Raw genomic sequence first — 12,854 nt, forward strand, 5'->3', positions numbered from 1 at the left:
CGGCCGTGGAGTCCCCTTCTCCGTAGACTCCAGCAACACTGCATCCCTGGGACAGCTCAAGAAACTGAGGCCAGACAGGCCGTGCTTGGGTGACCCTCGGTCCCCGCCCCAGCGCTCTGGTCGATGCCCCCTGTGTGGGAAGCCTCCAAGGCAGCCCCTGATAATCCTACCTCCTGGCACGTGCCCCTGTATGCAGCCCGCTCCCCGTGGTCTGGACTGGTGGACTGGCTTCTGAAGGACAGAAAGCAGCAGGAACGACGGAACGTCGTCCCCGTGATTCAGTATGAAAGGGCTGTGGCCTCCAACCTGGGCATGGGCTCTCTCACGCCCTCTTGAGCTCTGTCTAAGGGAACCGAGCTGTGCCGTCGAGAGGCCCCACAAGGTGAGGGACTGGGGCCTGCCCAGAGCCGCGTGTGTGAGCTTGGAAGCAGACTCCCCGCCCCCGCCTCCCCGTGGAGCTTTCAGATGACACTGCAGCCGCTGGCACCCAGGTGAGTGGGGCCAGGATTCCAGACCCACAGAGACCTCGAGGTAAGAAGTGCTGGCTGTTTTCAGCTGCTACGTGTCGTGTTAACTTGTTACACAGCCACGGGTAACTACTACGGCCCCTTTCTGTATTGGGGAGCGGCCTACCCCAAGATGCCCGCTGGGCCCCCGCCTCCTCACTTGCTCCCTTTGCACCAACACACTCGGTTCTCACTGGGCAGGTGCAGGTCACGGGCCGAATGTGTCCCCATGTTCTTAGGTTGACGTCCTAACCCCAGAGCTGTGAATGTGGCCTCACCGGGAAGCAGGGTCTTTACCGATGGCAGGATTAAGACGAGGCCGTTGGCCCTAATTCAATATCCGTGTGTTTGTATAAAATGGGGAGATTTGGCTGCAGACACGTGCACGCAGGGAGAATGCCAGAGGAGGGCTGGAGCTCTGCTGCCCGGACAGAGGCCAGGGTGTCCTTCCCCGGAGCCTGCAGAGGGAGCGCGGCCTCCGGGATGGAGCTGATGCGCGTCTGTGGGTTAAGCCGCCTGGGCCGTGGACTCCGGCCACAGGTGCAGCGGGTATCACGATGCCAGCCACCCTGCTCTGCCTTCCCACATGGAGGCTTCAGAGAGCCCAGAACGGACGGGACCCCCTCATCCTTCAAACGTGGGGGCTCAGACCCTGGCAGCTTCTGCCCACACCGTAATCATGTGTCCCCTTCGGCCGTGGGGGTCCCCGAGTCAGAATCGAGCCCCTGAAGTGCACACCAAGCCCCCAGATGCAGACGTGCAAGAACACCCCTCCGGCCGTGTGTGTGGGTTTAAAAAATCCGGAAAACCTCAACGACGGAAGCATTGCTTAGTGCAAACCTGAAGAGAGCACGTGGTCGGATGAGTTGGGGAAAGCGGACAGCCGGTCCCTGAGCGGCCCCTCGAAAGCCGGGTCTGAGATCGGCCGGCCCCCCAAGAACAGAAACGCGTGGTGCATGCCGGCGGGAAGGGCGGAACCGTGTGCATGGTTGTGTCCATCCTGCAGAAAAAAGCCTACTTCTGGGTGTTTCTCTATATATTTGTACCTAGAAACATCTGGAAGATTCAGATGGAGCGTTGACGGTGGCTGCGCGTGGAAAAGCCTCAGGGGACGAGGGGGGCTTCTCTGGTACTTCACACACTGTGTTCACTGCCTTAACTCTTCAGATGGGAAGTCTGCCACCTCCGGAAGTGAGCAGAGCGAAAGCAGGTGAAGTGACAGGAGGTCCGTGCAGCCCCGGGGGCCTCTCTCCTGCCAGGGAGGGTGGGGCCTCTCCCGCTCGTGTGGCCGTGACCCAGAGCCCTGCTCGCCGCGGTCGCCACTTCAGAGCTGCCTCCCGTCTCCGTTCGCCTCCGCTCGGTCCTGCTGGGGCTGAAGCCTCTCCGGCCTCTGACAGGGCAGGATGGGCGCGGCCCACACCCCCCAACACACACGTGTGCTCTTCTGAAGGGAAGAGGGTGGGACCCCAAGGTTTCCAAGTCTAGGAGTGGGGAGGATGGTGCTGTTCACGAGCCTGTCCCTTGCTCCCCTGGGGGCGGGTGAAGCCCCCTGACTGTCCTGTCCTCTGCCCCTCCCCCCATCCACTCTCCTGCCTCCTGTGCAGAGGCTCCTGGCAGCCCAGTGCATCTGGCTCTTTCCCCCCTGTGTCCTGCTTGGACGTGTGTGCCCCCTGCCCAGCAGTTAGGTGGGGCCAAGGCTCTGAGACCCGGCATGCAGACTGTGGTTGCCGAGCCACCCCTGGCCTGGCCCCAGGCGACCTTGCCTGTGGGTTCCTGCTGCCGAGGGATGGACAGCCCTGGTGTGGGCTGCATGTCTGTGTCCCCCCAGCCCCCTGGTGTGATGGCGTTAGGAGGCAGGGGCTTTGGGAGGTGGGTGGGGCTCGATGACATCACAGGAGTAGGTGTGGGGGGTGGAGGGCTGCTGGTATTAGTGCCCTTCCAAGGAGGAGGAGAGACCCTAGAGCTCTGTCCACCCTGTGAGGCCAGGCCAGGAAGCAGGGCTCACCAGGAATTGACCTTGCCTGCGACCCGATCTGAGGCTTGCAGCCCCCGGAGCTATGAGACGCAAATGTTTACGCTGCCCAGTCTGCGGTGCTCTCTTATGGCGCCTGGGCTGACCAGGACGGCACCCCCACCCCTGATGGCAATGGCTGGGTCTCTGGACCACGCCTGGAGCCCACCCACACTGGGCTGGGCCGGGAAGATGAGCAAACCCATGCCTGACACCCCTGAGATGTCCGATTCCGGCGGTTAGCCGTCGTGACGGCTGACACCCACCTGAAAGCCCCAAAGGAGAGATGGTCCTTTCCCACCTGCCCCACGGCCAGGCGGCCACATCACAGAGCCCTGGAACAGCTACAGGGAGGCCTCTGTCTAGTGGATCTGGAACCTGGGTCCCCCAAAATCTGTTGCAGGGTTCTGGCCCCATCAGTCCCAGAGAATGGGTCCACCCCTCAGCCAGCATGTGCCCAAGTGGGGACCCATCACCTGCCAGGGCTGGGTCCCCACTCCTGCCGAGCCACAGCGGCACATGTCCTCAGAAGTTTCTCTCTGCCTCCACATCCCCCATGTCCAGAGCACATGGGGACATAAGGGGCCAGGAGGCCACAGCACATTTGACCCCAATGTGAAAGTGTGACCGGCCACTGTCCTGCTGGCCACAGGCCTCCCCCATGAGGCGGTAATTAGCCAGATGTTGAACGATGTGTGAGAATTCGTGGGGAGGGGTGCAGGGAAGGGCCAACACTCCCACCTACGTGACAAAGGCCAGCTGTCGCTTTGGAGAGAAATGACCAGGACCTGTCACCTCACCTGACAGGAGGTGTGGCACGTGACGTGGCGTGGGGAGGGGGTTAGGTGGGAGCAGGAGACGCAGGGGTTCAGGATGAGACGTGTGTACAGCACATCCTTGTTTTATTTTGAGTTATAAAATCCTGAGGAGCATACCAGAACACCAGCAGTGCTTAGCAGGCGAGGGTCAGGGCAGCAAATACATTTAGAGAAAATGTCGTGTACCAGAGTTCCACGAGGGTGGGGGACAAAGAGCAGGAGAGGGGTAGACGGTGGTGTGGCCTCAGGCGGCGCCTCCCCCAGACAGGCCTGCCTCACCTTATCCACCGAGCAGTGTCTCCACTGAGCCACGCTGAACCATGGAAGGCTCTGCCAAGGGCCCCCCAGAGCACGTCAGCTTCGCACCAGTTCTTCCTTCTGCCCCTCCCCACGGAGCTCATGTCGGCTGCAGTGACCTGGATCTGCCCAGTCAGGCTGGTTCAGTGAGTCAGGCTCCTGGGAGGCCAAGAGAGGAGCCGCCTAGGGATGTCATTCCTGACCCAGCTCGCTGGAAGGACTCATGGGTGCCGTGCTGTCAGCTGCGGAGACCCCATAGGCTCCGCTGAAGCCTGAAGGTCACCAAGGAAGGAGGTGGATAAAGACAAGTGAGGGTGCTCACTTCAGCCACTAAGAGAAGAAAGGGGGATGGACGGGAGGGAGGAAAATTGAACAGGAGGTTGGATGGATAAATGGGTGAGGATAGGTGAGTGGGTGAGTGGATGGATGGGTGGATAGGTGGGCAAAAGGGTGGATGAATGTCTGGATATCTGGATGGATGGATGGGTGGAAGGATGGGTGGGTGGATGGGTGGATGGTGGATGGTGGATGGAAATGGGTGAGTGGGTATGTGACACAAGTTCCATCCCAGAGATTCAAAAGGGCTGGGACACCAGGAAGAGCGTTCGGGGCTTTGGGCTCCCTGGGGATGACTGGGGCAAAGAGGTGGAAGAGAAGACATTTGGGGGCACGTGGCAAGCACCTGTGGCCCCTGGACTCCCACATTCCCCATGGACGTGTACACAGCTCTCTCTCCTGCAGGAGGGGTGCCCATCCTGCCACCTGTAGAGTTGCCCTGTTCCTTCAGGCTGCCGGCCGACACCGGACCAGACCCTAGCAAACAGGATCTGGCCGCCAGATGTCAGCCACAACTAATGAGCCCAGTCTTATGGTCACTAATTGGCTGAGGCTCTGGGCGCCAGTGGCAGACGGAACCAGGGACGACGGGACAGCCAGGGCGGCCCCCAGCCCAGGGCTTGGGTGGCCTAGTCACACGGCACCAGGGAGTAGGAAGCAGGGGTGCCCGGCAGATCCAGGGCTGCCCACTCCCATCTAAAGGCCTGGCAGCTTTCCAAGGCTGCCCAGGGGTTGCGCACCTCCCACCACAGGCTGGGGCTCCTCCAAGGGCGTGGGAGGTGGGGATCATGCAGGGGCCGGGGAGGGCTGCCGCTGGGCATGACTGCTGGACCAGAAATAAGAGCGAGCCTTCCTGTGTCAGACGGAAACGAGTACCCTCTAGAGCAATCATGGTGGCGAGCCTTGCCCCGCGGAGGGAGATGGAGTTACAGCCAGTGCGCCCATAAACTTGTTCAAGCGATTTACGAGGCATGGCCGACCCGGGCTGGGGGCAGGGCAGCCTCCAAAGGGCCGCTTCTAACTGGAGTTTGAAGAGGGGTAACATGCTTGTGTTAATAGCAAACACAACCTCACAGCAAATGCTCGGCTACGTGGACCATCACATCCACTGACCTGGCAAGGGTGCCCGTGGGTGCTGCCGTGGACACCTGCACAGGATGCATGCTGCCCCTCCCAGACCCGCAGCCCCCAGTGGTGGGAGGGATGGGGGCGTTTCCATGATGGGCCTCAGGCTGGGGGCCCCCGGCTGGGAGCTTGAAACCAGCACAACATCACGTAGGCTGTGACTCATAAACCCAGTCCGTTTCTCAGCGGCCACGTGGTGTCGCCCCCAGAGAATAGCCCACCTCTTGGCGTTGGGTCTTCTCCCCGTGAGGCAGACACTCAACGATGGGGACAGAAGCTGCACCTAGCCCCGGGCCAGCATGCCCGCAAATGACAAGCAGTGGGGAGGGTGCATTCCGGGCTGGGGGCGTTTCTCCCAAGTGGGCAGACAAGAGCGGGGTGAGGACTGCGTCCCCGGCCACTCTGCCGGCCATGACTGTCCGGGGTTGTTGAGCAGGCCTGGGAGGTGCCAGGCTCCCGACAAAGGGCAGCACGCCTCCCAGGCTTGGCAGGGAGAGTGGGAGCATTTGGGAAAGGGGTCCTGGAAATGCTCGGGTGGCTTTACTTGGCGCCACTGGCCTGACGCCGGCCCAGCGTTCCCAGCTCTGTCCTTGAGGGTCTCAGCTTGTGTGGGGCTGGGCGGGCAGGTCACAGGTTTGGCAACAGATAGACGTGTCCCAGACCTAACTGGGGGGCCGACGAGGAAGCTGGGCCTGGGGAGCTCAGGGACGGGCCTGGGGGGCTGGTTTGGGTGCCTGGGTGACCTGCTCGTGGATCAGAGGCAGCTGGCCTATGGGACATGGTTATGGTGTGTTGTCATAGCAACAGGGCCCCCAGTGGCCCCAGAATGCACCCACGCCCACGGGTCTGTGCATCAGCCTTGGTCCTGTTCTCCTTCTCGGTCCCTCCTGCAAACACCAAATACCCCTGCCAGGCCCTGCCTGCGGGACACATCCACGTGTCACCCATGCACCTCGACCCGGTGTTTGAACCTGATGTCCATTGTTATGTCACCTCCCACATGGGCCACTTTGGGGCCAAAATTTAGAAACCCCGAGAGCGCATGCCTCCGGATTCAGCCTGGAGTGTTTGGCAACAATCAGAAAATTCTAGCAATGCCTGAGACCCCAAGTACACAGGCCTTTTGTGAAGTAAGCAGTCTGGAACCCCCCAGACACGGCCTTCTGTTGAGCATCCACACCCACAGGAGTGGCCTGCCGGAGACGCTGCTCCCCTAATGCTGGAGCCCCCAGATCACGGCACGCCCCACAGCGGTCGTGGACGACGGCTGTGGGCTGAGCAAACTCGTCAGGGCCATCCCACAGCATCAACCCCAGCCTGCGTGTGACTCAGTTTCCACCTGGAGGAGTCCTTTGGGGAAAATGTCCAACAAAGCTTAGCCCCGAGGGTGCCCATGAAGTCACATGTCTGCCACTTGTCTATACCACACATACAGACCACACATCTACACCAGGTGTGTACACCACACGACTAACACTACTGTATTATCTGGTCAGCAGGACACAGGACCAATGGCAGAGGAGGCTAGGGGCTGCGGAGGGGAGGTGGTCCCCTGGGAGAGTTCTTGGGACGGGGCGGAGCTGGACCCGAGGGTGATTCCGGACCTGCCAGGAGGGAAAGGATCATCAGATAAGCACGTGTTCCCCAGGCCCGCCTCCACCCCCGGTGCTCAGGGCTGCAGGCACGGGTCCTCTGGGAGCTCCCAGCTGGTGGCCCTCTGCCTGGCCACTCGGGCTAGACCTCTAGCCTTGCCACCATCCGGCCTTGCTGCCAGCCTCCAACTTGATGACCTGGTCACTTCCAAGCGTGCAGGGGGTGTGGCCACCGTGTGATGGTCCATAGACACAGGAGTGCCCCACTCTGGGAACCTCAGATCCCATCTTCAGAGGTCATGCTTCCAACCCCAGGGATCATTGCACTTTGCTCTCTGCCAATGGCATAGGCTGCGGAGAGCAGTGAGTGGGCCCTCAAGCCAGAGCAGGGACAGGCCTGCCTGGGGAGACGACCTGCAGGCCAAGAGAGCATTGCTTCGCATCTGTTCTGTGGCACAGAGAGCCAGGGCTCATGGGGTGAAGGGAAGACAAATCCTTGAGGGCTACCTGGAGGAGTCGACACATTCTGAGTGCCTGCTGTGATGGCTTGTGGGCACTGTTCCTCCACCCGGACCCGTGCCTGGTGCTTGGCCATCTCCTTAGCAAAGGCAAGTGTGTTTTTGTTGTCACCCCACGCACAGCAGACACCAGTCCTCTGGGTGGGCCCAAGCTGGGCTGTTGCCCTGGGTTCCAAGGCTGGGCCTCCGTCCACAGGCCCATCAGCAACGCCTGTGCGTCCGGCTTGCCCTGTGCCATTTGTAGGCTCACCGGGGGGGAGGACCGGGGGCTCCGAGCCCCCACGCCCTGAAGGCCCTGTGCTGCTGGCTGAGGACAATTGTTGCCTTGGCTGGATTGTTACATGTGGGACCATCATCCCTGAAAAGGCAGTGGCCTCCCGGGCTGCCTGCAAGCAGGGCAGATCTGCGGAGAGCATGGGGGGCGCTCGCGGAGCAGCCGCCTGCTAGCCCCAGCTGGGAGTCGCCGCAGAGCCGTGGAATCCCGCGCCCTTAAAACTTCCAGAAAGGCCTCTTGCGTCACAAAGTGGCCCGAGAGGGTTCTGTCCGTATTTTGGCGAAGTGCAGAAGAGGGTGCTGCCGACATGTTTAATCCACACGTGTTAGAGTCTCCAGCTGTGATTTTCGACAATGGCTCCGGACTCTGCAAAGCGGGCCTCTCTGGGGAGATTGGACCCCGCCACGTCATCAGCTCGGTCGTGGGGCACCCCAAGTTCAAGATGCCCTCGGCGGGAGCGCATCAGAAGAAGTACTTTGTGGGGGAGGAGGCTCTGCACAAGCACGAGGTCTTGCACCTGCATTACCCCATCGAGCGAGGCCTGGTCACCTGCTGGGAGGACATGGAGAGACTCTGCAAGCACCTGTTCGAGTGGGAGCTGGGGGTGAAGGCCAGCGACCGGCCCGTGCTCATGACCGAGCCCTCCCTGAACCCCAGGGAGGCCCGGGAGAAGATGGCCGAGATGATGTTTGAGAACTTCAACGTGCCCGCCTTCTACCTGTCGGACCAGGCCGTGCTGGCCCTCTACGCCTCAGCCTGCGTCACAGGCCTGGTGGTGGACAGCGGGGATGGGGTCACTTGCACCGTCCCCATCTTCGAAGGGTACTCCCTGCCCCATGCGGTCACCAAGCTCTACGTGGCGGGAAGGGACATCACAGAGCACCTCACGCGGCTGCTGCTGGCTAGCGGGCGGTCCTTCCCGTGCGTGCTGGACAAAGCAGTGGTGGACGACATCAAGGAGAAACTGTGCTACGTGGCCCTGGAGCCAGAGAAGGAGCTCTCCCGGAGGCCGGAGGAGGTCCTGAGGGAGTACAAGCTGCCGGACGGGAGCGTCATCTGTGTTGGGGACCCGCTGCACCAGGCGCCCGAGGCCCTGTTCACACCCGACCAGCTGGGCATCCAAAACCCGGGCCTCTCGAAAATGGTCTCCTGCAGCATCACCAAGTGCGACGCGGACATCCAGAAGACCCTTTATGGGGAGATCGTACTGTCCGGGGGCACCACTCTGTTCCAGGGCCTCGATGACCGTCTTCTGAAGGAGCTGGAGCACCTGGCTTCCAAAGGGACCGCCATCAAGATCACGGCTCCCCCGGACAGGTGGTTCTCCACGTGGATTGGGGCCTCCATTGTCACCTCCCTGAGCAGCTTCAAGCAGATGTGGGTCACCTCCGCAGATTTCAAGGAGTTTGGGACATCTGTGGTTCAGAGAAGGTGCTTCTGAGGGGCTGTGGGCAAGGGCTGGGCGTGGGCAGGGAGCTCGCCCCTCAACCCCAGCAGGGTGTTCAATAAAAGACAAAACAGTGTGCAGCCTCTGGTCACGTCGGGCTGTGTATTCTAGGTGGTGACCCTGGTGATGAATGCCCTTGAAGTGGGGGTCCCACCCACCTGTCCCGAGAAAGCCCTGGGCTAGGATTTGAGGCTGTGTCCTTCTTCAGTTTGTCCCAAAGGCAGGGGCTCAAGCTTGATTCCGCAGGGCCCTGGGCTCTCCATTTTAAGTGTGTCTTAGATGGTCAGGGACAGTCAGCCCTGGTCGGGGACAGGAACCAGCAGGAATGCGGCCCTGTTCTGGGGGCCAACACAGTCAGCTGGTGGGTTTTCTAGGGCTTCTGTAGCTTTTATGAGGCCGGCAGCTGAAGCAGGATGGAACCCTCATCCTGGGCAGCTGGGGTTGGGCAGCAGCGGAAACCGTCATCTGTTTAGGACCCTCTAGTAGGGCCGCCGCTCTGAGGGTCATGTAAGCATCAACACCCCCTACCAGATAATTGTGATGTTTCTGCTTGTTTTTACCTCCAAAGATGTTGATGGCATCGTTTGGGAGTAAAATCCTGGAGACAAAGTTAACAGCCATCAATAAAGTAATGGTTGAATAAATGATGCATAAAGGGAATTTTTCCACATTGATTGGGTGGAATTCTCCCAAAATAATATTGAGAGAGAAACACACTACAGAGAAGTGTTTATAAAATGATCTCCCCTTTTCTCCTGGTAAAGAAAACAGTGGCACTTTCCCACGCGTATCTCTGCACATTTCGTGTAAGGGAACATGTGGCTTTTTTATAGGATTATAAGCACATGGAGAAAAAACAATGCATAGACACCATAGGTCGGTGGAGGCTGGAGGGACAGGGAGGGGACGCAGGGGGAGCGGAGGGGGGAGTCTTAACGGCAGGACTCGGTGGAATTTCAGCTGGCATGACGTACACCCGCCTATCAGCATGTGTGTGCGTTCCTCTCCTGCTGTCAAACCGCCGATGTCGTACTTGGCGTGAGCACGTATGTCTGTGAAGACGGCGCGTACTCGGTCGTGGGCTGAGTCCGGGGGACCGATCTCTGCCTCTCAGCTGGCGGGTTTGGATGTTTTACATGTAAAGTAATAGGTTCCGTCTTGACTCTGCCACCGTATTATTTTGTCTCCTGTTCCTCTTCTCTCCCCTTCCCGTGGGTGGTTGAATGGTTTTTGGAATTCCGTCTTGATTTATAAGGATTTTCAGCAGATTGTGTTGTATTGATTTCTTGGCACCTGCCCCAGGGGAACACCACAATCTACCCGTCGTGACGTTTCCCGCTTGGAGGGAGATGCAGAGAACTTACTTCTGTTTAGGTCCCCATAGCCTCCCAAACTTTAAAACAGAATTGTCCCCTGGCTTCTACACATGTTTGAGCACAGCCTCGGGCGGTATTACGATCCTCCCTTCCACCAAATGATTTAAGAAACTCATTAGAATACCCTATAATACATTAACTGAATTTTAACCCAACCTGATGGTTTTTTGAGCCTCTGAGGTTCCAAGTCTCCTTCTATCATTTCCTTTCTGTTTAGAGAACGTCCTTTAACCTTCCCTTTAGAGGAGTTCGCTAGTGACAAAGTCTCTTTGTTTTCTGTCATCTGAGGATGGTTTCTTTCTCCTTCGTCCCTGAAGGATATTTCCTCTGGACGTAGAAGCCACAGTTAACCATTCCCGTTCAGCACCTGAGCAATGTTGTGCAAGTCCCTTCTCCGTGGCTCCTGTGGCCGCAGGCCAGACACTCCCGGTTATTCAACTGCTGTTCCCTTGTAGGTCACACACCATTTCTCTCTGGCTGCTCTGGAGAGTTTTCATTGTCTGCAGGTCCCAGAAGTTGATTATGACGTGCCTTAGTGAGGATTTCTATAGGTTTATCCTTCAGGATTTAGGCAGCCTCTTGAATCTGTAGATTTATGTCTTTTGCCAAATTTGGGAATTTTGCGCTATTATTTCTTATATTACTTTTTTTAAAGATTTATTTCAGAGAGAGCACACGCACATGCGTGCACATGAGTGGGGGGAGGGGCAGAGGGAGGGGAGAGATAATCCCAAGCAGACTCCCCACTGAGGGCAGAGCTCAACGTGGGGGTCAATCCCAAGACCCTGAGATCATGACCTGAGCTGAAATCAAGAGTTGGACGCTTAACCAACTGAGTCACCCAAGCGCCCTTCTTGTAATACTTTTTAGAGTTCCACTCTTTTCTCTCCTTCTACATCTCTGAGGATACGAAAGTCAGCAGTCCTGTCATGGTCCCACAGGCCCCTGTGACTTTGTTCATCATTTTTTGGTCTCTCTTCTTGGTTTTTCAGATTGGGTAAATTCCACGTGCCTGTCCTGAAATTCACCGATTCTGTCTCCTCCCACTGGACCCCTCCAGCACATTTTTTATTTCAGTTACATTTTTCAGTTTGATAATTTGTTCTTCTTTTTGTAAATTCTAATTCTTTGCCAGAATTTTCCATTTTTGCATTTGTTTCAAGAGAATTCATAATTGCGTGCTGAGACATGTTTGTGATGGCTGCTCTTTAGAACTGCTGGCGAAGAAGTCCAGCCTCTGACTCATCTGCAACAATCATGCTTGTTCGTTGTCTTTTCTCATTCAGTCTATGATTTTCCAGGTTCTTGGGATGATGAGTGATTTTCTGCTGTACTCTGGAGGCTTTGAATGTCCTGGGACTCTGGACACCACCTAACTTTTTTCTGTAGGAGGACGTCCCCCTGATGAGGTGTAGCATGAGGGCTGGATAGGTGGTGTGTTTTCTTAGGGGCCCCACAGCCAGCATCCCAGAGATGTGGGCACTGACTCACATGGCCTTGTGGCAGACAAGTGGGGCAGAGGTTCAGCTCCCTCCTCAGCCCCCCTGAACCTTCCCAGAGGAAGTAGGCCCTGACTAACAGTGCCTCACCACTTCTGAGTGGGGGTGATTGCTTAGCTTGCCGCTGAGTCCCATAGACACTAGGGAAGGGGGAGGCAGAGAGTTAGCTAGCCTGCCCCCAACACTTCCTTCCACCATCTTGTTAATGCTAGGTGGGGCTGGGGGCCCAGCTCCCCTCTGGATGCCTATACCACCCCAGTAGGTGAGGACTTGGGTGGGGTGAGGTGGGGCTGGGGTGGAGAAGTATCACTGAATCAACTCCCACTCTGCCAGCTGAAGCCACAGAGGTGGCATGTGGTTTTTCCACTGGTGTTTGGCTGGAGTAGGGAGGATATTCTCCAACAGTTTCTCTGTTTTTAGGTCATACTTTTCTCAGGGGGAACAGGCTTTCCCTGGAGCTTTTTTAGTCTGTGCCCACTAAGGATTTTGTGCTGGAGGCTTCACAGCACCTGCTGGGGACCATATGGGAGAAAACAAGGAAGCTCAGGGAGCTCCCCACATCCCAAGGCCCCTTGCATCCTGTCTTCTTCCCACCTTTCAGACACGCTGATATCTGCTTGTTGCCTTGCAACCAGGGCTTTTAGTTGTGAAAGGGAGGGTGTGGGAGCAATGGGGCTCCTGAGTACTGTTCTTATCTCTTTCCATCATACCTAAAAGTCACAAGGGAATGTAAAGAGGGCCACTGTTCCCCGCTCTCAACACTCTCCCTGTCAGGGTCACTGTTTTATAAGTGAGCCTGTCAGGCTCAGAATCTGTGACTCTCTGAAGCTGTGTAAGAAGTGGGGATGGTGCTCAGCCCAGATTTCCGGGCTCTTCCCCTTTGTGCGCTCCTTCACCACCCTTCTTTGCCCAAGACTATCATCCTGTTATCAAATCACACCTCAAAATAACTGAAACAAAGCCCATTTTCTTCTATTCAAGATGTTCTGCTTCTCTTGTGGTGGCCTCTGCTACTATTGCTAAGGTGATAATGGTGGAGTTGGTGGTGGTGGTGA

At 57.7% G+C, this 12,854-nt stretch overlaps 1 protein-coding gene across 1 annotated transcript; it reads left to right on the forward strand.

The window, feature by feature from the left end:
* The first annotated feature begins 7,622 nt into the window (after positions 1-7,622).
* ACTRT2 (actin related protein T2) lies at positions 7,623-8,918 on the forward strand. The gene has a single exon (XM_008707781.2). It carries the CDS (start codon positions 7,785-7,787, stop codon positions 8,916-8,918), a length of 1,134 nt encoding a protein of 377 aa, XP_008706003.1. The 5' UTR covers positions 7,623-7,784.
* The last annotated feature ends 3,936 nt before the right edge of the window (positions 8,919-12,854 follow it).

The sequence above is a fragment of the Ursus maritimus genome, unplaced genomic scaffold (assembly GCF_017311325.1).
Source record: "Ursus maritimus isolate PB19 unplaced genomic scaffold, ASM1731132v1 scaffold_32, whole genome shotgun sequence".
Lineage (NCBI taxonomy): Eukaryota > Metazoa > Chordata > Mammalia > Carnivora > Ursidae > Ursus > Ursus maritimus.